General features: G+C 40.5%; 1 protein-coding gene across 4 annotated transcripts in view; it reads left to right on the plus strand.

Annotated features, from left to right (window-relative positions):
- The window catches only part of Fgd4 (FYVE, RhoGEF and PH domain containing 4), a 157799-nt gene extending 140101 nt beyond the window's left edge, over window positions 1–17698 (plus strand). For all 4 annotated transcript variants that reach the window (XM_057763925.1, XM_057763926.1, XM_057763928.1 and 1 more), the window contains exons 12-17: window positions 3223–3253; window positions 3639–3731; window positions 4188–4313; window positions 6633–6773; window positions 10692–10832; window positions 12185–17698. In XM_057763925.1, coding sequence (XP_057619908.1) covers window positions 3223–3253; window positions 3639–3731; window positions 4188–4313; window positions 6633–6773; window positions 10692–10832; window positions 12185–12442 — 790 coding nt within the window. In that variant the 3' untranslated portion in view covers window positions 12443–17698. The remainder of the gene's footprint in view (window positions 1–3222; window positions 3254–3638; window positions 3732–4187; window positions 4314–6632; window positions 6774–10691; window positions 10833–12184) is intronic.
- The last annotated feature ends 7445 nt before the right edge of the window (window positions 17699–25143 follow it).

A 25143-nucleotide genomic window follows, 5' to 3' on the forward strand; every position in this document is an offset into this window, starting at 1 on the left:
GTAAATAAATATTTCTTGACTTTAAAAAACCAAAACACTAAAGTATTTTTCTGCATTTAAAAGACTGATAAATGAATTTACTTCCAGAGCAGCAGAGCTGGGAAACACAGGAAGGCCGACTGGAGCTCCCTATGGGAGATAAAGCGGAGTCTGCCATGCTGATTGGCACAGGTCCCACCAGCATTGCCTGCAATATCATGCTGCTCAATAACGATAAATGCCGGAAAGATGGGTATCAGGGGCACAGGGCCATACTGTCACTCTCTGCAGCCTGAGGAGTCCTCTTAATGTTTTAGGGACCTCACTCAGCTCACACCAAACTGGGACTCATTGCTTCAACCAGAAGAGATTCAAGACTAACCAGAAAAAGCAGAGATGAATTTTTTTAAAAAGTAATACAGATTAGATGATAGAGACACACTCAGGTATGGGCTTCTCAAAGAAGTTGCACAAAGTAAGACAACCAAGTGTGAGGATGAACTTTCCACACAAGATTTGCAGCCAAATATTGTAACACTAGCTCTCTCTGCCACTTGAAAGTGCTAAGAAGCATTTTTATTCTTTTCTTTGTCTTATAATTTATAAGTGAGATATAGGGTAACTTCCAACATCACTTGGATGGAATCATAATCTGATAAAGTCAGAGGCACCTAGGCTGCACAAGGGATTTGGTACATGACATTTCATTTCCCTGTAACTGGATTTTTGATGTGATTCTTAGAACGTTGTAGGTTTGCAGGTGGGGAGAGAAAAGGACCTTCACCAGCTGATTTTTCTGGAATCCTTGCTTCTCTGCTGACAAAACATTTCAACCAGGCTTGCTTCAATAAGAAGCTTGCTTTCCTGCCATGTCACTTTAATGTCCCCTGTCTTTCCACCCTGCTAGTACCATGCATACTTACATCTGTTGGAATGAGGATAGCCTTCAAAATCAATTAAAAGGTCTGACTTAATTAAGAATCCACTCAATGAGATTTTCCAAGTTTGATATAAGCTTCCTACAAGGGAGAGGAAATGCAATCTTAGTGTGCAAAAAGGAAGTTGAATACAACCAAGTAAACTTCCCCCCAAGGAAAATTATTAGGCTCTACAGTCCATGAGTCTGGGAAACCCGTTTCTGCATGATTTAAAGTGTTCAGTGCTCTCCTTCATTTGTAATGGTTCAGGTATGGTATTGCCTGAGCCTTTAAGGAAGAGGCAAACAATTGTTTAACAAAGGACATGCTAAGTGGCTCCTGACAGACCTTTCAAAGACCTTTTGTTTTTCTTTTATCTTTTTTTAAAATTTAATCATAAATTCCCGAAGACTTTGGGTTTTTCTTGTTTTTTTTAAACCGCACTATATCTACATCGCTCCCACTGTTCCCTCCTCTGTCAAATTGCTCCCATGCCCCATGTTCTCAAATTCACCATGGTCTCATCTTTGCTATTATTATATGTATATACATATGTATATGTATATATATGAATGTGTGTGTGTGTGTGTGTGTGGGCGCTCATGTGCATGAACAAATGTATATACAACTTACTGAGTCCATTTAACATTTCATGATGCAGGTATATATTGTTTTATTTCATGATGTAGGTATATATTGTTATCCTCTAGTATGTATGTGTATCTTGGACATGACACGGGTATTTCTTGTTATACTCTTGGAGTTCAAAGAAGTGTCTTTTTTAAATTCTAGTCTGGGGACTCATCTAGGTAGTTCTCATTAGAGAACACTTCTATAGGACTAGTGGATTTGGCAGGAGTCATGCTGCCTTGATCATTCATGTTGTTTGTTTGTTTCTACAGTTTGGCCTAGACATGTGGACTCCTTTCTTGGTTATGTGGCTGATGTGAGAATCTAGCCTTCCATAGATTGTGCCAGCGCATGCGCTATATGACAAGAGCTAGCCCAAGTAAAGGTGGTGGATGAGCTGTTTAGTTGACAAGGCAAAAATGGCTCCCAAACCGTGGGTCTGGTGCTTGACAATGGTGTAATGGCGGCAGCAGACAGACGGAAGGAAGGGAGAGGAGAGCGGCGTCTCACCCATCAAAGGGATGGTTCATAGAGAGCAACTAGGCTGTGGGTGTGGATGTGATGGAGGCTGGGGACAGAAAGAGAAACTTACCAGGCAAAGTGAACAGACCTGGTTCTCAGCTGGAACCAGACTTGTGGGTATCCACGCCTGTCTCATTCCTGCCCTGAGGTTTTCCCAATTTAGGACGCTGGCTGTGGGTTTGTAGTATTATATTGTCCTGAGATATATTCTCACCAATTCTATTCTATCTAGGACTTTTATCATGAAGACATGTTGAATTTTGTCGAAGACTTTTTCTGCATCTATTGAACATTCGAGGTTTTTTTTTTGGTTTTTCGAGACAGGGTTTCTCTGTGGTTTTGGAGCCTGTCCTGGAACTAGCTCTTGTAGACCAGGCTGGTCTCGAACTCACAGAGATCCGCCTGCCTCTGCCTCCCGAGTGCTGGGATTAAAGGCGTGCGCCACCACCGCCGGCTTCAAGTTTTATCTTTAAGTCCATTTATGATTTATTACATTTATTGACCATGTATGTTGATCTAAACCTAAATCTCTGGGATAAAGCCAACAACATCATGATGGGCAGTCTTTTTATATATATAACTGTTTTTTGTTTACATGAGGGAATTTTTACATCTGTATTCATCAAGAATATTGGCCTATATTTTTCTCTTTTGTGTTTATTTATCTGGTTTTGATATTAGAGTAACACTGGCTCTGTAAGAGGGATCTAGAAGTGCTCCTACTTACAGGGTGTTTGCTCTACTAATTTAACCAGATTTGCATATTGCTCTTCTTTGAAAGTCTGGTGGAATTCTGCTGTGAATTCATCTGGGCATGGATTCAGGTAATTTTTTAAATTATAAGAATAATCATAATGTATCCTGAGGTGAGATGTTAGTGGTTTTTAGTTGCCATTTGTTTTTAAAATTTAATAGTACCATTGATTTTTCTAGTATGTCAAGCATACAGAACCATCTAGTAGGTGATTGTTAATGTCATGGTTTGCTGTCAAAATGAATGGGTACCAATGGTAGGCAGCAGTCTGATCCTGTATCAAGAAGATCTACAGTCCCTTTAATTATTTCCAAACCACTCCTGTGCTTTCTAGGAATCCAGAGTGACGGTAAAGCATGTTTCCATTCAGAGATTGCAATTCATATTTTCTTCACTCATTTTGTTTTGTTTTTCGTTTAGCTCTGAACAAGATAAAGAAGAATGGATCAAGGTAACCCTTTTACTTTTACTTTCATTTTTGTTTTCTGTGCATAAGAAATGTGTATATCAGGGCCTGGAGAGATAGCTCGGTGGCTAAGTGCACTTGTTACTCTTACAGAAGCTGGCCGTAGTTCCCAGGACTTACATGGTGACTCACAACCTAACTCCACTTCCAAGGGTGCAGTGCCCTCTTCTCACCTCTGTAGACAGCAGGCAAAACACTCATAAGATAAATTTTAAAAAAGAAAAATACACATATTTAGGCTTTTTAAAATATACACTATAAGAACAAGTTTATTTAATTTTAAATTCTCATTAAAAATTATGTGACAAAGTATACTTATTAATGTATATGTGATATTGTAATGTATGTTTTGGTTTAATTTATATTTTAGGCCCTTCAAGAGAGTATCGATGCTTTTCATCAAAGGCATGAAACCTTCAGAAATGCAATTGCAAAGGACAATGACATCCACCTAGAAGTGTCTGTAAGTTCTTAGCTTTAAGACGCTCTCTCGGGCCGGGCGGTGGTGGCACACACCTTTAATCCCAGCACTCGGGAGGCAGAGGCAGGCGGATCTCTGTGAGTTCGAGACCAGCCTGGTCTACAAGAGCTAGTTCCAGGACAGGCTCCAAAACCATAGAGAAACCCTGTCTCGAAAAACAAAAAACAAAAAACAAAACAAAACAAAAAAAAAGACGCTCTCTCAGTGTGCTCTGAAAGCACTCTCTAGTCATTCTGTTACCAAACCTCCTCCCTGGCAATGCCGGAATTGGTGATTTAGAAATAGTCATTCTCTCCGAGGTGGGTATAGTGGTAAGTGCCTAAGTGCTTTGAAAGTTTCCCTTCCTCTCCTAGAACTTGAGGATCAGAACGCGAGCAGCGTTGGGAATGTGCTACTAGAAAGGAATAGTAATTGTTTCCACCCTGCCTTTCCGTTTAGACTGCCGAGCTAGGAAAGAGGGCCCCGAGATGGATACGTGACAACGAAGTGACAATGTGTATGAAGTGCAAAGAGCCCTTCAACGCCCTGACAAGAAGGCGCCATCACTGCCGGGCATGTGGACATGTGAGTGTGATTCTTGGTTGTTATGGCAATGGTAACTATGTAGGTGAAGTGAACTCATTCTCCTGGAAACAAATAATCACTGACATTCACTTAGTAAGCCTGTTTTGGAGCTAATGATGTGCAAAGTACTGTGCTGTCTCCTGAGGGACAAGAATATGGTTAATAAAAGATCCCTGGCCTCGTGGAGATTACATTGTGAAGAAGAAAATAGATAAAAATTCAAATTAGTATGAGTGGGTTAAGAAAGCAGCCAGAAAACTGAATTGGAAAGTATTGGTCATGGAGAATTTCAGACCAGATCTAATTAGAAACAACAAGGCCTATCTGGGAGACTGATATGTGCTTAGCTGCCTAAGGGGGAAGAAAGTCTTCATCCTGGAGGGGAAGCAAGAGGTGCTCTGCACACAAGGAGCTGGAGTGGGGTGGCCCTGAAATGCTGGGAAAACCTTTAGCCAGGCACGATCAAAAGGAAAAAAAAGTGGCACAGATGTAGTTAGAGTGAAAATAAACAGAGAAATCAGTGTGGTTGGAAAGGCAAGAGATGAAAACCAGAGTTCAAGAGAAAGTCCAGCCTTTGCAGGGTAGGGCAAAACCCTCTCTTTTAGCAGAAGGCAGAAAGACAGGTGCGAGTATGGATAAGGGAATTAGATGGGGTTTTACCGTGTGGAGCATGTTAATAGTGGAAAATGAGGGCGATGGAGGCCCGTGTTATCTTTTTATTGACTTGGACAGAATGATCAGCTGAAAGCAAGAGACAGGGGTGTCTGTGTGAGAGTTGAGAAAGACGACAGTGTAAAATAGTTTCATCCATCAGAGAAAAGCGAGCCTTGCAGTGGCGCGGGCAGACTCGTTACCCTTTGAAAGTTTCTAATTAGAAGTCTAAACAGATATGAGTCAGCTTAGACGCAACGGCTTTTCGCTTGGTTAGTTGGTTATTTCTTTTTTTTTTTTTTAATAATAGAATCTAGCCGTGCAGGTCAGAAAAGGCAGAAAACAAGATTCATGGAGAGTAAGTGTAACGAGAGAAGCAAGGGAGAATTGTAGGTGTCTGCCTTAGATAAGCCATGATTAAATATTGGAAAGGGGAGAGCTAGTGCATGGAAAAGATTTCTGAATTCAAAGCTGCATGGTCATGGACAACTGTAAGCAGGTTAGAAATATGAGGCGTACTGGCGAATGAAGGACAGGTGTTTGGAGTTGGCACCGAAGTCCCTGGTGATGGTCCATATCGTCAGCGGGGGACCCCAAGAACAAAAGGCCCCAGTAGACTGCCTGAGAATGGCACTAGCTATTTCAGCTCAGCTTCTTTTCCTGTGCTTTCCTATAAGTTCTAAGTCACAAACGACTGAGTTAGAGAGATCTTGAGATGACAGCTGAGTGTGAAAGATGGGAAGAGCCAATGGCAAGCCTCAAAAGTACAATGGGCTTTTTGAAAACAAGAAAAGAGCCAAAGATCGAAACACCCAGCTCTCAGAGCTGAAGTCCTCAGAAGTGATGCTGAGCTAACGGTCAATCACCTCCTACTTAACAGTAAAGACGTTTGATCCTACAGTGATGGCTCCAGAAGAGCTTTAAGATGTGCAGAGAGAAATAGTAGACTTTCTGAGTATATGTTACAAATAGAACAGTATTCACAGGGGTGGAGCTCAGAAAATAAACAGAAACTCTGGCACGGAAGTGAGGCACCGTGGAGTTAATTCTGTCTGATCTCTGAGAAGAGGATGGATAAACAAATCTAGTGCTATGGTATCGGCTCTTTCCCGTGGTGGCATGGCAGCTATCAGTCAGCATCCTGAGTAACAAACGCATACCTAAAGAGAGCCCTCTAGCCACTATTTGGAAAATAGATTCTTGTAGCATGTTAGGGTGAAGGATATAGGGAGAACCAGCCAGGCTATAAGAGTTCAAATGTGAGTGCTAATAACTTGTACTAAAAAAACAGATCGAAGACACACCTTGAGCAGTTAAAGTCAGCAGGACACAAGATGATGCATCTGTGAAGGCAGGTGAATAGTCTGGAAATTCCCTGAACACTGTGAGATGGCTGTGCTGTTTCCTGTGAGAAGAGGGACAATGAGAGGAGACAGACAGATGATGATACAGCCGGGGCCAGGGACCTTTAGAGGTCAAAGTGATGTTCAGATTCGGGCACACACATCATTAAAATACTTTAATATATTTAACATCTTTTGAAATGTTCTTAGGCTAATAAAAATGTAACTTTTGTAATTAAGTTTCTTGTGTATGGATGACTATTTCCTGAATATAATCTTCTTAAGTCTACTCATTGATTTTGAATGTCCTTTTATAAAATTAAAGGTGGTTTGCTGGAAATGTTCTGACTACAAAGCCCAGCTTGAGTACGACGGTGGGAGATTGAACAAAGTCTGTAAAGACTGCTACCAAATAATAAGTGGATTCACAGACAGTGAAGAGAAGAAAAGAAAGGGGATTCTGGAGGTAAACTCGGTCAATTCTTTGTATTCTCAGATAACACCGTCTAGGTCATAAGGAGCACAGACCATGTGCTTATTCTCGCTGCATTAGCACCAGGCTAACAGTGAGCAAGAGTCATGCTTTTGCTTTAGTTTGTTGACCTTGGACTCTTGCCTGATTATAGAAAGTGAGATGTTCAGACAAGTGCATGTTTTCTTCATGGAAAGCTTTCAATTTCATCATATATTAATGTTGAAAACCATTGCATGAAATTTTTCAAATTTGGATAAAGTACTGTTTTGTTTCCTAAAACACTACTTAGCTTGCTGTGTTAAAAGATCGGTTCTTTGTGGTAATGTAATAGTCAGGGCAACAGTTTCATGACCATATCGCTGTCAAAGCCCATCTCCAGTAAGTTTGACTCATATTTTTTATTAGAGTTAATTCAGACTAAAATAGTTTGTATCTGATTTAAAATGAAAGATGTGTTGGCAAAATAAGGGCAATTTGTATAATAAAGCCTTGTGGTGGTGAGGTCAAGGTCACTTAGAGATAGAATTAAATTTTTTACATCCAAAGTCATAAATATGCTTAGTTTAATAATGCCAAAAAAATCAGTAATTGTGTACTGAGCACAATTTGCTCATTTGCTAACTGAGAAAGGAGCTTAAACTTCAATGTCCATTTGAGGTTAAATTGTGAGCCCACAAGCTAAAATTGTAAGTTTAAAATCTCTTAGGATATAGACATTACTGGTATTACATAAACCTGAGGCTTTCATGGGCAGGAGGAATGAGAAGATGTTCTTCTTTGGGTCCCAGGACCAGAAGCTCAAGGCTTTAGCAGAAGTAACCGACTAGTGTGACAGAGTAGAGTGAGCCTCATACTATGTTTCTTAAAGAAAAGGTTTAGGCTGCTTTATAAAATAAAAAAACTAACTTTTTAGAAAACCTTATGCTTGGGGAAAAATTATCAATTGGGTTAATTTGTGTAATCAAACAAAAAATATAGTGCTTGGAGGTAGAAACTCAGCATGTCCACGCACACATAGAGCATGTCTAAACCCTTCCCCTGCACCAACCTGTGTACTGTGCACTCTAGAACAGAGGCCAAGCCTTTCGTGAGCAGATCAGAGGAAACACTTTTGCAGGCCAAGAGGCCAAAGCAGTGGTTTACAGAGGTCTCTTAAGGGAGAAAGCAAATTTTTATCAACAAAACTTAAAGTGTTTAACTCAATGTATTTGTACATTCTTTTCCACATTTTTTATGTTTCTGTAGTGTTTGTGTCTCTGCAAGTTCTTGATGTGTGTGAACACACGTTTTGAGGTGTATGTGCACATGAGTGTTCGTGCATATGTAGGCCTAAGGTTGCCATCAGGAACTGTCCTCAATTGCTCCTCCACTTTATTCATTGAGGCAGGGCCTCTAAAACAAACCCAGAGCTCACAAGTATGATGTGGCTAGTCTTGCTGACCAGCCTGCTCCTGGGAGTCCTTTGTCTCCATCTTCCGAGGCTGGACATACAGACAGGTCACCATACCTACCTGCATTTACATGGGTTTCTGGGGCAAGAATTCCTGTCCTCTTATTTGCAGGGCAAGCGTCACCTACTGAGCCATCTTCCCAACCCTGTAGGCTTCTTTCTGTCCTTTCAAACAACTGCACCATTGTTCAAGTGTTTTGGGTTTTTTTTTTTTGGTGAGGGGGAGGGAACATTCCAAAATACATTGTTTTAGTATATGAATTTTTTGTAATCTGGACCTGTTATTCAGAACTAACCTTTTTGAGGGAGGGTGGTACCTTACTCAATGTTTCCTATCATCAAGTTGGTTATAAATGTTTGTCAAATTATTAGCTTATGGGACATACAAAACAGTGCTGGACTGGAGCTGACTTGCAGATTGTCATTTGGTTGATGCTTCTTAAACTACCTAGGGCCACACCTTGATCATATTCCAAATCATCACTGCCCTCTCAGGCAGGGTTCTCTATTGCAGTGGTTCTGAGCTTTCCTATCGCTGCGACCCTTTACTACAGTTGCTCATGTTGTTGGGACCCCCAACCATGAAGTTATTTTTGTTACTACTTCATAACTGTAATTTTGCTACCATTACCAATCATAATGTAAATATCTGCATTTTCCGATGATCTTAGGCAGCCCCTGTGAAACGGTTGTTCAGCCCCCAAAGGGGTCACAGCCCACAGGTTGAGAACCACTGTTCCTGTAAAAATAAGTGTGTACGACACAATACAGGTTGGGTAGTCCAACAAGGGCCATCTGTATATGGAAGAGGCCGAGAGAACCTCATAGCTGCTCAGTTCACTGCCTCAACCATCCCGCTCTGGCACTGGAGGCCTGAACGATTCTTGGAAAGTTGCTGATCTTCTTCTCAGGTTAGAAGCCAAGAAGCTAGATTCCCCAGTCAGCAAAAAATGACAACAGCAACAACCATGGGAGATGTGCCCTCAGCAGCAGGAAGGGAGGCACGCCCTCAGCAGCACTACTTTCCTCTGGCCTTGGAGTGTCTGAGCTGCTGCCCATCTGAGAAGGGTCTTCTCAGTTCAATGATTCCTGGAAATGTCCAAGGTGACCTGCCCAGAGTAATACTAGGTCTGTTTTGGCTGACAGTCAGGATTAACTACAAGTACCATCAGGAAACAAATGGCTTTTCCTCTGCTGTTTTGTTGTTGTTGTTGTTGTTGCTGTTGTTGCTGTTGTTTTGAGAGAGTATTTCCCAAAACCAAGAGTGACCTCGAACCTCTGATCCTTTTCCCATCCCCTCCCAAGTACCGGGACACAGGCACACAGCACTGTGCCTGGTTTGTGTGTTGGAGTTTGAGGAATTTGAGAAGAAAATGTTATATTTCCCCAATCACTTACATTTTTTAGGGCTAGACCCATATGATATAAGAGGCTACATATGAAAAAGTATTTTTAATTTTATAAATAAAACTTAGTGGGGATTTGTTTGCTTTCTTTTTTGTTGTTTTGTTTTGGGGGATTGGTTGGTTGGTTGGGGTTTTTTGTGGTTGTTGTTCTTTTGCTTTCTTCATGTAAGTATCTTTGTTATAGCCTTGATTTGGGCTCCAACTTTCTATAGAAAAATTTGCTGACTAATATTCTGAGCACATATTAGTTGGCACAAGTAAGGCTCCACTGCAGGCTTGTGTGTGTGTGTGTGTGTGTGTGTGTGTGCCCTATGGACAAAGTTGAGTAGCACTGCCCTGAGGCTGTTGCATAGGAATAGAAACAAAGCAGTTTACTTCTATTAAGCACTTAGTTAAATATTCGTTTCCCATTTATCTAGTACTTAACATATTAGTAAGCAAAGCAGAAAGCCTTTGCCTCACAAGTTTGCTCTAGTGAAATGCTTCTAATTACAGCCTGTGAGGACAGAGGGCTGAAGTTCACAGCTTCTAGTTACAGCCTATGAGGACAGAGGGTTGAAGGTCACCTTTTGCTTTTTTTAACTCTTGCCTTATTGGAACTTTAGGGCCATAAGTTCAGTGTCTTGATTCAGGCTGACTGAGCCCAAATTCTAGAACACCAAATTTCAAATTTGTATTCCTGGGGAATCTGATTAAAAATTCTGAGCTTAAAAAAAAAAAATTCTGAGCTTTAGAAACAATGAAAGCACTTAGCTTCTCAATGTTGATGAGAATAATACATGTCTCAAGCAAAAAGAAGTTCTATGGTAAATGGTCGATAAATGCTGACTGTTTAGGGACAAAGTCTAGTAATACAGAAAGTTAAAGATAACTTCAATAGGTTTTCATCTCATGATAGAGAAAAACTAGTAAATGTAAATCTGTCTTTTTGGAGGGTGACTCAGGAAGACGTGTTACATGAATATACTGTGTGTTATAACTATTTCCCTTAAGGCAGGTTTCATCCCTATCTGATTTATTGTGTTTATTCTTTCTCTCCATTGTATTTTCTAGATTGAATCAGCAGAAGTATCAGGAAACAGTGAAGTGTGCAGTTTTCTCCAATACATGGAGAAGTCAAAACCTTGGCAGAAAATATGGTGCGTGATCCCCAAGCAAGACCCCCTAGTGCTGTACATGTATGGCGCTCCTCAGGTAACTAAACCACGTCTGTGTTGATGACATGGACAGGACAGGGGGGGCACGGGGACACTGATCCTCAGGAAGACAGAAGAGCTCAGGCAGTATCACTGTGTCGTACTTTTTTAAAAATAATGAAAACTAAAACCAATTTGGCTGATTTAAACAGATGGTTCTTTTTATACCTGCATATTATTCACTGGGTAAATGGTTGGTCCCTTTTCGTCTCTTTTCCTTATTTAGTGAATGAGGAAAGGTCAGTTGAGTAGGAACACAAAAGTGAGGAGAAGGAAAGGGAAGTAAAGAGGGAGCACGCCTGTGTAACGATGGGAAACGCGGGACGCTTACACACCGGTGTCACAATGGGAGACATGGGACGTTTGCACGCTGGTGTAACGATGAGAAACGGGTTGTGTCATGTGGTTGGTTTTGTTGTTGATAGTGATCGAGACCTAAGGACAAAGTAACTTGAAAGGAAGAGAGAGTTTACATAAATCTTGTATTAAGATTAAATTAATACTAAACTCAGTAACAAATTTTTATGACCCATATACAGCTAAGCTGGACCCCTGGGGTCAACTCTAATGCCAGTTTAATTTCCAGCACAAGCTTTGAAGGTGAACAACACGTAAACAAACTATGCATTCATTCACTTTGAAAACATAAAGAATTAAATTTGTCAGATTTGAGCTTCATCGTACATCAAGAACTAGTAATTTTTTTTTTTTAGAAAATCCCTAAAAATGCCAAGGTATACATCTTATTCTACTTTTCTGTTTTTCCTGTTCATAAATAACTTGAATAAATCATTAAAGGCAATAGCATTATTAATTCTTAGTAATGCTTGCTGGCTTAAACATTAAGAAGCTGTTTGTTATTCGCCTCGGTCTCCTCTCTTCACTCAGTGGAGAAGTGCACAGGCTCTGATGAGCGCAGGAGCAGGCGCCACACCAGTGCTTCCTGGCTCATCTGGGTGTCAGCTCTGCTCCATTCATTCCATTCCGTCAGCATCAGCACGGACCCCATAGACACTAAAATCATGTTCATTCTATTCTGATCAGCATTAGCACAGACCCTATAGACACTATAACCACATTCATTCTATTCCGTCAGCATCAGCACGGACCCCATAGACACTAAAATCATGTTCATTCTATTCTGATCAGCATTAGCACAGACCCTATAGACACTATAACCACATTCATTCTATTCCGTCAGCATCAGCACGGACCCCATAGTCACTAAAATCACTCTTTGTGCAAAGAGAGTCCATAGAGTGAGGACCTGGGAGGCAGTATCAGGCAAAGACCACATGTAACTCTGTAACAATATGACGCACACTCATATGTACAATGTCCTTTGCTCAGGACGTCAGAGCGCAGGCCACCATACCACTCCTGGGCTACATTGTGGACGACGTGCCAAAGAGTGCAGATCTGCCACACAGTTTCAAACTGACCCAGTCCAAGTCTGTGCACAGCTTTGCTGCTGACAGTGAGGAACTGAAGCAGAAATGGCTGAAAGTTATCCTTCTAGCTGTCACAGGGGAGACACCAGACGGCCCAAGTGAGCATCTAGACACCTCGAACAACCTCCCAGGACCCAAAAGAAAGTCAGAATGCTGAACTCCAGCAGCTGCAGTGTGGAGTCTCAAGTAAGACAAATAGCTCAAGACGCCCCAACTCTCCGTCCTCGTCTCTTAGCACTTTACATTGAAAACTGTGGTTTCATAAACACATCTTTTGGGGACTTTTTAAATATGTTTGTATACTCAATAAAATCAATGTGCAGGGCCATTCTTCTGTTGAAGTTCTGAAATAATGTGGAAAGTGGAACATTTTTAATAAGCTATTCCTTAATTATGTATGTTGACCTTGAGGGGGTGGGGAACCCATGTCGATTGACTGTGTCACTACCTGGTTATAATGGGTCTTTCCTTTAAAAACCCTTCAATGTCTTGTTCACATGTAGGACTTGTAACAGTGGGAAGGATATACCTCCGTGTAACCAAAATAGATCTATGGTAAAAAGTACAGGGACAGTTTAGAGTATCGTATGAACGTGTCTAGTTTGTAAGTCTCATGCTACAGAAATCGTTTCTGTTCTTATACAACACAAAAAAGATAGGTTGCTAATGTTCCCACTTTTTGACTTAAGATAATACTTGTTTTTGTAGAATTACTCCTAATAATAAACTATCTAAAATATAAGTCAATTTACTTGTATAGAGTATTGAAAATAGGTGTGAACACGTGAGCTTTCTCTTCAGCTCTAGTTATGTCTTCACTCTGGCTTGTTTTTTAAGTGTAAAACCTATATTATCTTTGAACTCAGCGCCATTCTAAATTGAAGAAGAAAATTTTGGTGATTTATGTTGAACTGATTGGAATCCAAATGTAGTGATATTTTTATAGTAAAGTAGCAGTAATTTATGTGGTGTAGGATAGAGTCTGAATTCCAACAGTATTTTTAGAGTACTATTTTTTAGTTCTGTACTTGTTTAAAACAGTGCCTCTCTTAGAAGGTGCTATTAATACTTATTTAGATGAAAGATGGGGTTTAGTTAATGCTAACTAAACATTATTATTTTACCTACTCTGACTATTCTCAACGTAAGTGCACTTTGGTCACTGAGATAAAAAATTGTTTGGATTATTTTACTTTTTACAATAACATAATTGTCTTAGTAATTTAATGTCATCATGTACAAAACCTTTTACTAAAACTTGAACTATATAAGACATGTAACCGTATACAGACCTGGGCTATGTGGAAAACATGTTTAATGTTTTCCTCTCTATAAGAATATTGTGAGTGGAAATGAGGTCGCCATAGAATGAACACATACGACTGCTGTGGGAGCCTTCCTTTTGTCAGTTACAGAACGCAGTTCATACATGTGCCAGCTCACGTGGGAGAAGGCATCATGAGATAGTGAGTAGAGAAAAATCCTGCCGACTCATGCGCTAGAAAACAGAGCGGAAATCCGTATTGCAGAGTCAACAATGCAGGTTTCCAGGAGGTGCGAAGCATTGGAGAAAGTGGAGTTATTCTCTCTTTTTATCCCGCATGGAATCTCAGATGAACTATGGCTGTCTGTTATAAAGTCTGCTCTCCATTAGTTTGTGACTGAAGTCGCACACTGAATTGCCTATTTACTTTTAATACTTTTCTCATAGCAGAGGTTTTCTCTCACTTTTTCATACTCTAAACATGAACTCTTTCACTGTACTGTTTCCTAGGAATCCACAAGAATGTCTCCACAACACACAGTCTTTAAGGGCTACACTTGAGACCACCACACATTTAAACAGCTTATGCTGCATAAGAAATGTCTCTTGTTTTTTCCTACTCCAAAGGAGCAAGGGAACCAGTTAGGTTCCCTTCATCCATGAAATACCAGCCCTGATTATTAAATTAAACCATGAACTCAGAGCCACCAATGGGAGAGACAAAAGGCCAACTTCTTATTTGCTACTAAATGAGGCCCAAATAAAAAGAAACTGTGCATTGTTTCTCTTTTCTCATTGTCAACATTGGTGCTGCGTTTGGACAGGAGAAAAAGAGGCAGGTGTGCAGGGTACCTGTTGGCAAAATGGAACAATAACTAGACCTGTGACTTTACTTTTCATGGCTCGAGAAAAGAGAAGCAGTGAAACTGTAGAATGACTATCAAAATAAAGATTACTTTTGTAAATATGAATAGAAGAATGAATGGGATATCCCACTTAGAAGATTTATGTCAGATTACTTAAAAAATATATTTGATCAGCAAGAAGACTACATGTTTGCCTACCAGAAAATTCTTGTATGGAAGTAATGTGGATAGATACTCAGTGTTGCATTACTTAGATTATTGAAAGAATACTCATAAAGAAGATGTTAGCATGCCCTTATTTTTCATTAAATAAGGAATGTTAGTTCCAGAAGAGGGGCTGTGGCCATTTCAGTCACCACCTTAACTGCTCTGCCTGTACGTACTCTTAGCCAAGCACAGTGAGCAACTGTCCCATCTCGTTCTCAAGAGAATCCCTAATAATTTCAGTAGGAGAAGAAAAGTGATAGAGTAATATTAGTTACGTCTTAAAACTGCAACTCCGGGGCTAAGGAGGCTCCTATGCCAAGATGAGAAACAGAATTCAGTCAGCTCTCCAGAGCGCACACCAAGGCCAGGTGAGCATGGCCCAGCACAGCAGGGGCAGGGGCAGGAAACCCTGGGGTAAGTTCTCTAGCCAGAAGAGCAAAAGCAGGGAGTATAAGGACAGCACATAACCTTGCCTCAGTGAGGTAGAGCAGTGCCATGACATGACGTGAAATTCAGTTCTCTACACATGTGCACAACTACCTAAGTTTATGTGAACACATGCATGGATAACATGCATGTACACATATATTTTAAAAATTGATTAAAAATGCTGTAATTTGAGAGGTTATTAGAATAATTAACCCTTTTTCTGAAATAGCTGAGGTTTCGTGATAAATTGAGCCTGAAAATATCCGTTGCTCTCCTATTCAATTAAATGTTCTGCATGGTTCTTAGTTGGCTGTTTCCTCTAATTCAGTGCTTTCAAAAGTCGTCTTTGAGAAAAGTGTCCTTCTTTCAAACTGAAGAAAATATTTATTTGGTAAAAACTGTTATTCATTCAAGGCATTCCACCCTTTCAACTGAAGTGTTGCTTTTGTTGACAGTCTACCATCTGGGAACTTCGAGGTGTGGTGCATACTTTTATCTTGTCTTTTAAATGGAGTCCAATAATGACAAATGCCACTAACCAGTGTTGTAGTAGTGCCAAGCAATGAGACTCTCCAGGTGTGAGTGGAAGGCCCTAAGAGAATCAACTTCCTAGGAGTGATGTGGTCATTGAAGTTGTTGAGCACAGGGAAAGGGAGGAATGGAGGGCATTGTTCCATGGTTTCAGATTCCGTCAACTCTGTTGAATTTTTGCAAACGATACAAATAGTGAAGCAGTTATATTCTTCTGATCTGTTTTATCATCTGTGTTGTGTTTTCTGTGAATTGAATTCAACACAAAGGCTGCCATACTATCTTCCTTGGGTGACCTACACCAACTGTTTTTAGTTATAAGAATTAACCTTGTAAATGTTTCCTGTAGAATTTTCTAAGCTGTCTTTGTTTCAGTCACAACTGTTTAAAAAACTGTCAATTCCATGGTACTTCAGGGTTATTGAAGAGTCACTGATGCCTTCTAGAAACTTCTCCCAAAAATACTTCTGGAGTTCATGATTCCATTCTTCTTTCTCCTCCTTGTTGAGATAGAAGTGGTTCCTTCCTTCAATTATTTTCAGATATCATTCGTTTATCTCTAAAGCCTTAAGTTACTCAGAGCATTTTGTCTGCAATGTGTTGCTAATCATGAGCTCCCTGCAGTGTGTTCCCATCACAAATGAGCACGAATGAGAACAAATAAATGGCTAGGAAGCACAGGTCTTATTTTGGCAGTTATCTCTGCTGCTATACAGAGTAGAAAGTAGCTTTACTTTCTTATATCACATGATGTTCATGTTCATAGATCTAAGATAAGCACATGGTATTTATAATCTAAAATTTGACAAACAGGAATATCTTAGTGTTGCGTTCTTCAAGAGTGTATGAATACAAGAACTGTGGCTAAAGAGTTCCTCTTGTTGGGATTATGTTGATATCTATAGTGGATCCTGTAGCTTCTTCATTCTTAGTTTCATTAGAATCAAATTACTTTTTATTTTAATATAACTATCAAACTATAGCTTTCCTAGATTTAAAAAAAGAGAGTATTAGACCACTAGATCCTATCTAAAAATCCCGTCTGTGACTTTATATGTATATGTATAAATGTAAAAGTTATTACTCTTCAATTCTCACCAAAGGAACAAAATTTTTCTGTAAATTTTAATTTAAGTATGTTAACAAAAATTATTCACATGTATTTAATGTTATAATCCATCTTTACTCATGCCCCTCAATCTTGCTACGTTAAGGATGAGACAGTGTTGCTTTTGTTACATTGTTAAAATAGAGAGGAATGATGTTAGCAAGGGAAACAACGAAAAATGAATGGATATGGGTAAATGGACTACTGGTCTCCAGGGAAGAGCAGCACATAAAAACACTAAACTGTTCAAGGGAAATCAAGTAGAAGATATCCATGTACTTGTTTGTTGATGAAATCCTTGGACCCAGGCTATAACATTAGCCTCTAAATTATAGATGACACTATCTTATTATTACTTTATTTTTCTTTAAGCTTTTAAAAGATAATTTTATTCTATAAAGGATTGTCTGCTGGCTTTGATTCGAAATTCAACTTTCTAAGCTAAGGGCATGGCCAAATGTTGTGTCTTTTCTATATTTCGAGATAAAATAACACATGGCTTCTATAAGACAGTTAATTTGTTGGGGGGCATTACATAAAGGTTATCTTTTGTCCTAAAATTCATTTTAGTCAGTTGAATAAAATATTAAGTTATATGTTAATATATTTTAATAGGTGAATACTAAATACAAAGTAAAGACAAATTTGGGGACAAACAGACTGTAGAGCCCATTGTGATGATAGATTGCATTGTATATTATGGTGTATGAGGACTCAAATATATCATAGATACCATTCATATATAAAACCAAACTGGTATTTCATTTTTAAGAGATAACTGTTATTTAAAAAGTAAGTATTATCTTGATTTTTCTTTTGACTTGTTGTCTGATAGGGCATATCAGAATATTATAGTTGACTCTAATGTGAAAAAATAAACACCCAATTTTCCAGTGGTATGAATGTAAAATACTTGGACATAGTGTAAATATAGTGTAACATCTGTATATTTAATCATAAAGGCAGATAATCAAAAACATTGTACAATTAAGTCCTTCAATTCTTGTTAAATATGAAACGTTTGTATCTTGTAAATAAAGATATCCTTAAATTGGTTCTGGAGCCTTGGCTGTTCTTTGTACTGGGAATGTGTGTGTTTAGTGGGCATGATTTTGATTTTCTGATCAGAAATAAAAAGGTTATTCCAACAGGCTATTGATACTTCCAGGCTCCAGGCATCAACAACCTAAAGAAAATTCTAAGAAACTTTCAGATGTGACATCACGAATAAAACTTTTCCAGAGATCCCATTTCATATAAGTTTATCAGCTTTTTTAGGCTGTAAAGAACCAAGTCACAATTCAGCAAACACTATATAAAAGCAATTGACCTCAGCCTCAGAAGCAATACAGGTCTTGGCTCATCAACATGACTTGTTTGGATTCAGGTTTTTCTGGGTGGAGTTGTGTAGAGAGCACCAGTGTGTGATAATCAAGGGCTTCTCAAACTTTGTTCAGGACATAGTGTTAAAATGAAGACTGTCTTAGCAGGCCCATGGCAGAGTTTTAGCTCTCCTCAATCAGGCTGCTGCTTCTCAGAAGAATATCGAGAGTACGCAGCTTGTAGCAGAAAGGGCTTTGTCAGGGAGGGCTGGCAGGAAACCCCTGGTTCTGTCATTTACTGTTGTGATTTTAAACATAAACTCTTTCTTGAAGAATGGTGTGGCGCAGATGTCACAAAATGTGTTGATTGTCCAAATGAGGCATTGGCTCCTCCTTGCTAAAATTAGAGATCATTCAGTTAAGGCAAAGGTTTGCAGACCGTGACAGTATGATAACCTGGCCACCGTTTAAATGGACCGATTGATGTCTTAGATCCACCCTCAAATCCCTAAGCTCCTGGGTGAGGCTCCAGATAGCAGTGTCTATCAAATTCCGTGTGGGGAGGAAGACTTAGATGCAGCCAGAATGGGGGCTTTTGGAATAGTACCCCAGGAGCCAGGAATGACAAGTGGAGGCCTGTGCTGTTTGCAACCTTCACTATAGAAGAGAACGATGCAATGATTCGGCAGCCCAAGAGGGAACAAAATCTTTGCCAAGTGTTCGCCTGATGAGAGAATAATATTCGGAATGTTTAAGGAATTTAAGAATGTCCTCCACTCCTCTCTCCCAGTCTACCACCCTCTCTCTGCAGTTCCTTGCTCTCTGCGGTGACTGAATTCTGCCTCTCTAGTAGTCAGCACCTACTGCAAAGATGCTTCTCTGAGGAGGAATGAAGCAGGCACCCATCTCTGGGTAGAAAAGGAAATGCTTAGGGGACAGTTTGATACTGTTTAATAAATAACAGCCATAGGTTCTGCCCTAGGGCCTATTACCTACCCGCCACATGTTCTTGGCCTAGTTAATAATGCTGGGGATGAGTTTCATCTTAGGTAAACGAGCTTAAAAACAACCTAGTGGAAGACAGATGTAAATCAGTATTTTCTTTACCTGAAGGGGCCATTGTGCACATGTTCATGGCAGCCATGACTGTAGATGCAAAACTTGTACCAGATAAAACCAACCACGACCCCAGCTTGGGTGGGAGAAGGTCATGAAGCCCCATCCCTCGCTGAGGGCTATTGGAAATTAATGACTGCTAGGGGAGGGAAAGGGTTCATTTTTGTCAGGGTTGAGACCCCTGATAGGCTACACGTGTTCCAACGGGTGGCTCTCCATCCAGCACATGTTGGCAGCGCTAAGTGCACTGTGGGTTTAAAACAGCAGCATCCTGTTGTGAAGGGAAAGTGGTGGCAAGGCAATAAGGGAGATTGGATTTATTCAGACACTACGTGCATTTTTGAAATTCTCAATAAGAGTTCCGGTATCACTGGGCAGTGCTCGCCTTTAATCCCAGCTCTTGGAAGACAGAGACAGGTAGATCTCTGTGAGCTTGCGGTCAGCTTGGTCTACAATGTGAGTTCCAGGACATGTTTTTAATCACGAGATTTGAAAAATGAGCTATGAAGTCTGTATCAAAGTGGGGTGGAAGCGAAGTCAAGAAGGCTTCTCCGCATCTGGAGGCAGATGAACTGGACAACTCCGTACATCTCCAGCAGCTCTGAGTCAGAGAGCCCAAATGGGTTGTGCAGGCACAAAGAAGTAGGGAGTCAGAACTCAAGGTAAAATGTAGATATAAACCAGGTGGTGGTGGCACACGCCTTTAATCCCAGCTCTCAGGAGGCAGAGGTAGACAGATCTCTGTGAGTTCGAGGCCAGCCCAGTCTACAAGAGCTAGTTCCAGGACAGTCACCAAAGCCGCAGAGAAACCCTATCTCGAAAAAAAAAACAAAAAGAAAAAAAAATGTGGACGTGCTATTTCCAGGGGCTTCGACTTGACTTCAGTTTGGCTCCACCAGCTTTCAAAGTGCTTGCTTCTATATGGGTAACTAGTACGAGAGAAAATGATTACATATGTTGAAAACATACAAAAAATAATGTGATACAAATAAGCAATCACTGCTTTTAAAAATTTCTTTTCTTTGTTTTGTTTTTACTGAAAATCGATTTTTTCATTTAAATTATTGTTTTTCAAATCTGTGTTTTAAAACGTTTTTATTTAAAATTGTTTTTCAAATCTGTTTTTTAAAAAAAAAATTTAAGGAGAGCTCTGAATTCTCTATGTTGCTCCTAACATCTGGCTTCGAGTAATTCTCATATGTTAGCCTCCCAAGTAGCTGAGGCTAAAATGACGGTTCATGCCATTGTGTTATAGCAATAGCTTATGGCTTATAAGTTATAGTTAGTAAGCAAAACTAAAAGTATTCTTGGTGAGGTAGATGAGTGGTCAAGTATTTCCTACAATTTAGTATGAGCTGTCCTGACTCTAAACCCTTAGCATGGAAACAAGTGACATCCCCTCGGGAGTTACGACAGAAAGAACACCCTGCCATGCTTACTAAAAGTATATAAGATGCTTTTTGTTTGTGAAGACAATTTGGAAATAGCTACTCAAATTTTAAAGAATCCCACCTTTGGCCTAACAGTTCCTGGCAACCACATGGTGGCTCACAACCATCTGTAATGAGGTCTGGTGCCCTCTTCTGGCCTGCAGACATACACACAGACAGAATATTGTATACATAATGAATATGAAAAAGAAAAAGAAAACTCTACCATCAGAACTCTTGCTGATCTGAGACTGCAAACAGAAATTCAGATCTGAGATGAACTGAGTCTTTGTCTCATTGATTCCTTGTATTATTTTCTTTGTTTCTATTTTGTTGATTTCAGCTCTCAATTTGATTATTTCCTGCCATCTAGTTCTCTTTGGTGAGTTTACTTCTTTTTGTTCTAGATTTTCAAATGTTCTGTTAACTCACTAGTGTGGGATTTTTCCAGCTTCTCTATGTAGGCATTTAGTGCTTTGAACTTTCCCACAAACCTATGAACACCTGATTTTTGACAAAGGAGCTAAAAGTATACAATAGAAGAAAGAAAGTATCTTCAACAAATGGTGCTGGCGCCGGGCGGTGGTGGCGCACGCCTTTAATCCCAGCACTTGGGAGGCAGAGGCAGGCGGATCTCTGTGAGTTCGAGACCAGCCTGGTCTACAGAGCTAGTTCCAGGACAGGCTCCAAAACCACAGAGAAACCCTGTCTCGAAAAACCAAAAAAAAAACAACAAACAAACAAACAAAAAAAAACAAATGGTGCTGGCATAACTGGACGTCAACCTGTAGAAGAATGAAAATAGATCCATATCTATCACCATGCACAAAACTCAAGTCCAAATGGATTAAAGACCTCAATATTAATCTGACCATACTGAATCTGATAGAAGAGAAAGTGGGAAGTACTCTATAACACATGGGCACAGGAGACCACTTCCTACGTAGAACCACAGTAGCAGAGACAATAAGAGCAACAATGAATAAATGGGACCTCCTAAAAAAACTGAGAAGCTTCTGTAAAGCAAAGGACACTGTCATTAAGACAAAAAGGCATCCTACTGAGTGGGAGAAGATCTTCCCCAACCCCACATCAGACAAAGGTCTGATCTCCAAAATATATAAAGAACTCAAGAAACTAGACATTAAAACTCTAATTAACCCAATTAAAAAATGGGGTACTGAACTGAACAGAGAATTCTCAACAGAAGAAGTTCAAATGGCCAAAAGACACTTAAGGTCATGCTCAACCTCCTTAGTGATCAGGGAAATGCAAATCAAAACAACTCTGAGATACCATCTTACACCTGTCAGAATAGCTAAAATCAAAAACACCAATGATAGGCTATGCTGGAGAGGTTGTGGAGTAAGGGGTACACTCATCCATTGTTGGTGGGAATGCAAACTTGTGCAACCACTTTGGAAATCAGTGTGGCGGTTTCTCAGGAAACTGGGAGTCAACCTACCTCAGGACCCAGCAATTCCACTCTTGAGAATATACCCAAGAGATGCCCAATCATACTACAAAAGCATTTGTTCAACTATGTTCATATCAGCACTATTTGTAATAGCCAGAACCTGGAAACAACCTAGGTGCCCCTCAATAGAAGAATGGATGAAGAATGTGTGGCACATATACACTTTAGAGTTCTACTCAGCGGTAAAAAACAATGACATCTTGAATTTTGCATGCAAATGGATGAAAATAGAAAACATTATTCTGAGTGAGGTAACCCAGACCCAAAAAGATGAATATGGTATGTACTCACTCATAAATGGATTCTAGCCATAAATAAAGGACATTGAACCTATAATTCGTGATCCTAGAGAAGCTAAATAAGAAGGTGAACCCAAAGAAAAACATATAGTTATCCTCCTGGATATTGGAAGTGGACAAGATTGCCAGACAGGGGTTGGGAGCACGGGGGTGGGGTGGGGTGGGAATAAGGGGAGATGGGGAGAGAGAAGGGAGAAGGGGAGGATGGGGAGAGCTTGGGAGAATGGGATGGTTGGGATGGAGGAGGGGTGGTTGTGGGAGCAGGGAAGTAGATAATTAAGGGAGCCATTTTAGGGTTGGCAAGAGACTTGACTCTGGAGGGGTTCCCAGATGTCCAAGGAGATGTCCCCAGCTTGTTCTTTGGGCAGCAGAGGAAAGGGTGCATGAACTGGCCTTATCCTATAGCCACACTGATGAATATCTTGCATATCACCATAGAACCTTCATCTGGCAATAGATGGAGATAGAGACAGAGACCCACATTGGAGCACTGGACTGAGCCCCCAAGATCCAAATGTACATGAGCAAGAAAGTCAGGACTGCAAGGGGTGCGCCTACCCACTGAGACGGTGAGACTGATCTAATGGGAGCTCACCAAGGCCAGTTGGACTGGAACTGATGGAGCATGTGATCAAACAGGATTCTCTGAATGTGACTGACTGTGGAGGCTGACAGAGAAGCCAAGGACAATGGCGCTGGGTTTTGATTCTACTGCATGGACGGGCTTTGTGGGAGCCTAGTGTGTTTGGATGCTCACCTTCCTGGACCTGGGGGGAGCAGGGAGGACCTTGGACTTCCCATAGGGTAGGGAACCCTGACTGCTCCTTGGACTGAAGAGGGAAGGGGAGGGGGAAGAGGGGAGAGAAGTAGGAGGAGGGGAGTAGGTGGAAATTTTCAATAATAAAATAAAATAATTGAATATATAGATATAGATATAGATTTGCGAACTAAAATTGAAGGTTCAGACATAAGCCCCACACACCTATGCCTGATGTTTGATAAAGTAGCCAGAAATTGACACTGGAAAAAAAAAAGTTTATCTTCAACAAATGGTGCTGGTCAAACTGGATGGCTATACGTAGAAGAATCCAAATAGATACATACTTGTCACCCTACACAAAACTCAACTCCAAATGGATCGAAGATCTCAGCATAAAACCAGATACATTGAACCTGACCAAAGAGAAAGTGAGGAATAGCCTTAACTCATTAGACAGAAAAGGACTTTCTGAACAGAACACTGATAACACATGCACTCAGAGCAACAGTTAATAAATGGGAACTCCTGTAACTAAAAAAGTTTCCATATGGCAAAGGACATCATTTGGACAAAACAACAGGCTATATAATGGGAAAAGATTTTTACCAGCTACACATCTGATAGAGAGGTAATGCCTAAAATATATAAGAAACTAAAAAGTTGGACACCAAGAAAGCAATGCAATTAAAAATTAGGTACAGGTCTGTTGTGGGAGCTGCGGGCTGTGTTCCTGCCGCCCCATCTCCTGGTCGCCTAGCTAGCTTATGCCCCAAAATAACAACACACAAACTGTATTCTTTTTTTTTTTTTTTTTGGTTTTTCGAGACAGGGTTTCTCTGTGGTTTTGGAGCCTGTCCTGGAACTAGCTCTTGTAGACCAGGCTGGTCTCGAACTCACAGAGATCTGCCTGCCTCTGCCTCCCAAGTGCTGGGATTAAAGGCGTGCGCCACCAACGCCCGGCCAAACTGTATTCTTTTAAACACTGTTTGGCCCATTATATCTTAGCCTCTTCTCGGCTAACTCTCGCACCTGGACTAGCCCATTTCTAATAATGTGTGTAGCACCCCAAGATGCGCTTACCGGGAAGATTCTAGCCTACGTCCATCCTGGGTCAGAGCTTCATCGCATCTGCCCCAGAGAGGAGAGCTATCGAGTCTGAGCTCACTTCCTCTTCCTCCCAGCATTCTGTTGTTTACTCCACCCACCTATGTTCTAACCTATGAGGACCAAGCAGTTTCTTTATTTTTTAACCAATAGCCTTCCTCCATCACGGGTCAAATCAGAGAATTACCAAAAGAGGAAACTCAAGTGATTAAGAAGTGGTTAAAGTAATACTCAACATCCTTAGTCATCTGGGAAATGAAAATCAAAACTAAGGATATAAGAGAAATCTTACAGAAATCCACAAGTTAGCAAACTAATTTCAAAATACAACTTTAAACAACAGGGAGTTTGAACAGAGGCACCCTGTGTGTTTAGACAACACTACTCCCAGGAGATACAAGCTACTGAGTGAAAGCCACAGTGCAAGGAAGGCATCAGATACTTTCCTAGAAATTATTGGTCAAGGAGCCCCCAGAAGTCTGCACAACAACACAGGCTACTGCCATTACCCTTAATTACAGCTACATTGTAAGACCCTGTTGCTGAAACACAGCACTTGGGGTTCAAGGCAGAGAAATCAATCCTAAACTGTCCAGAGGACTCCCTGGTGACCAGATTTTGTAGTTCTGGGAGTTCCCATGAAGGTTGCTGGGCAAGAAAATACATTAGTGATGTTACCCAGTTCTCAACACTGCACGCTACAAAACTGACCTGCCGGGCAAGGCGTGCCCGCTGATGTAACAGTGGCGTGATTGTTATGAGATAATTAGTGTCTTTCTGATCGAATTTTCTACAGGAGGGATTTTTTTTTATATCTTGACCACAGTTTCCCCTCCCTCTTCTCCTCCCATTTCCTGCCTCCCAACTGCCCTCTTGCCCTGCCCACACCCCATATACTTCTTCATTTCTTTTCAGAAAAGGGCAAGTATCCCATGAATATTAACC

This window comes from Chionomys nivalis, chromosome 3, assembly GCF_950005125.1.
Source record: "Chionomys nivalis chromosome 3, mChiNiv1.1, whole genome shotgun sequence".
NCBI classification, from domain to species: Eukaryota; Metazoa; Chordata; class Mammalia; order Rodentia; family Cricetidae; genus Chionomys; species Chionomys nivalis.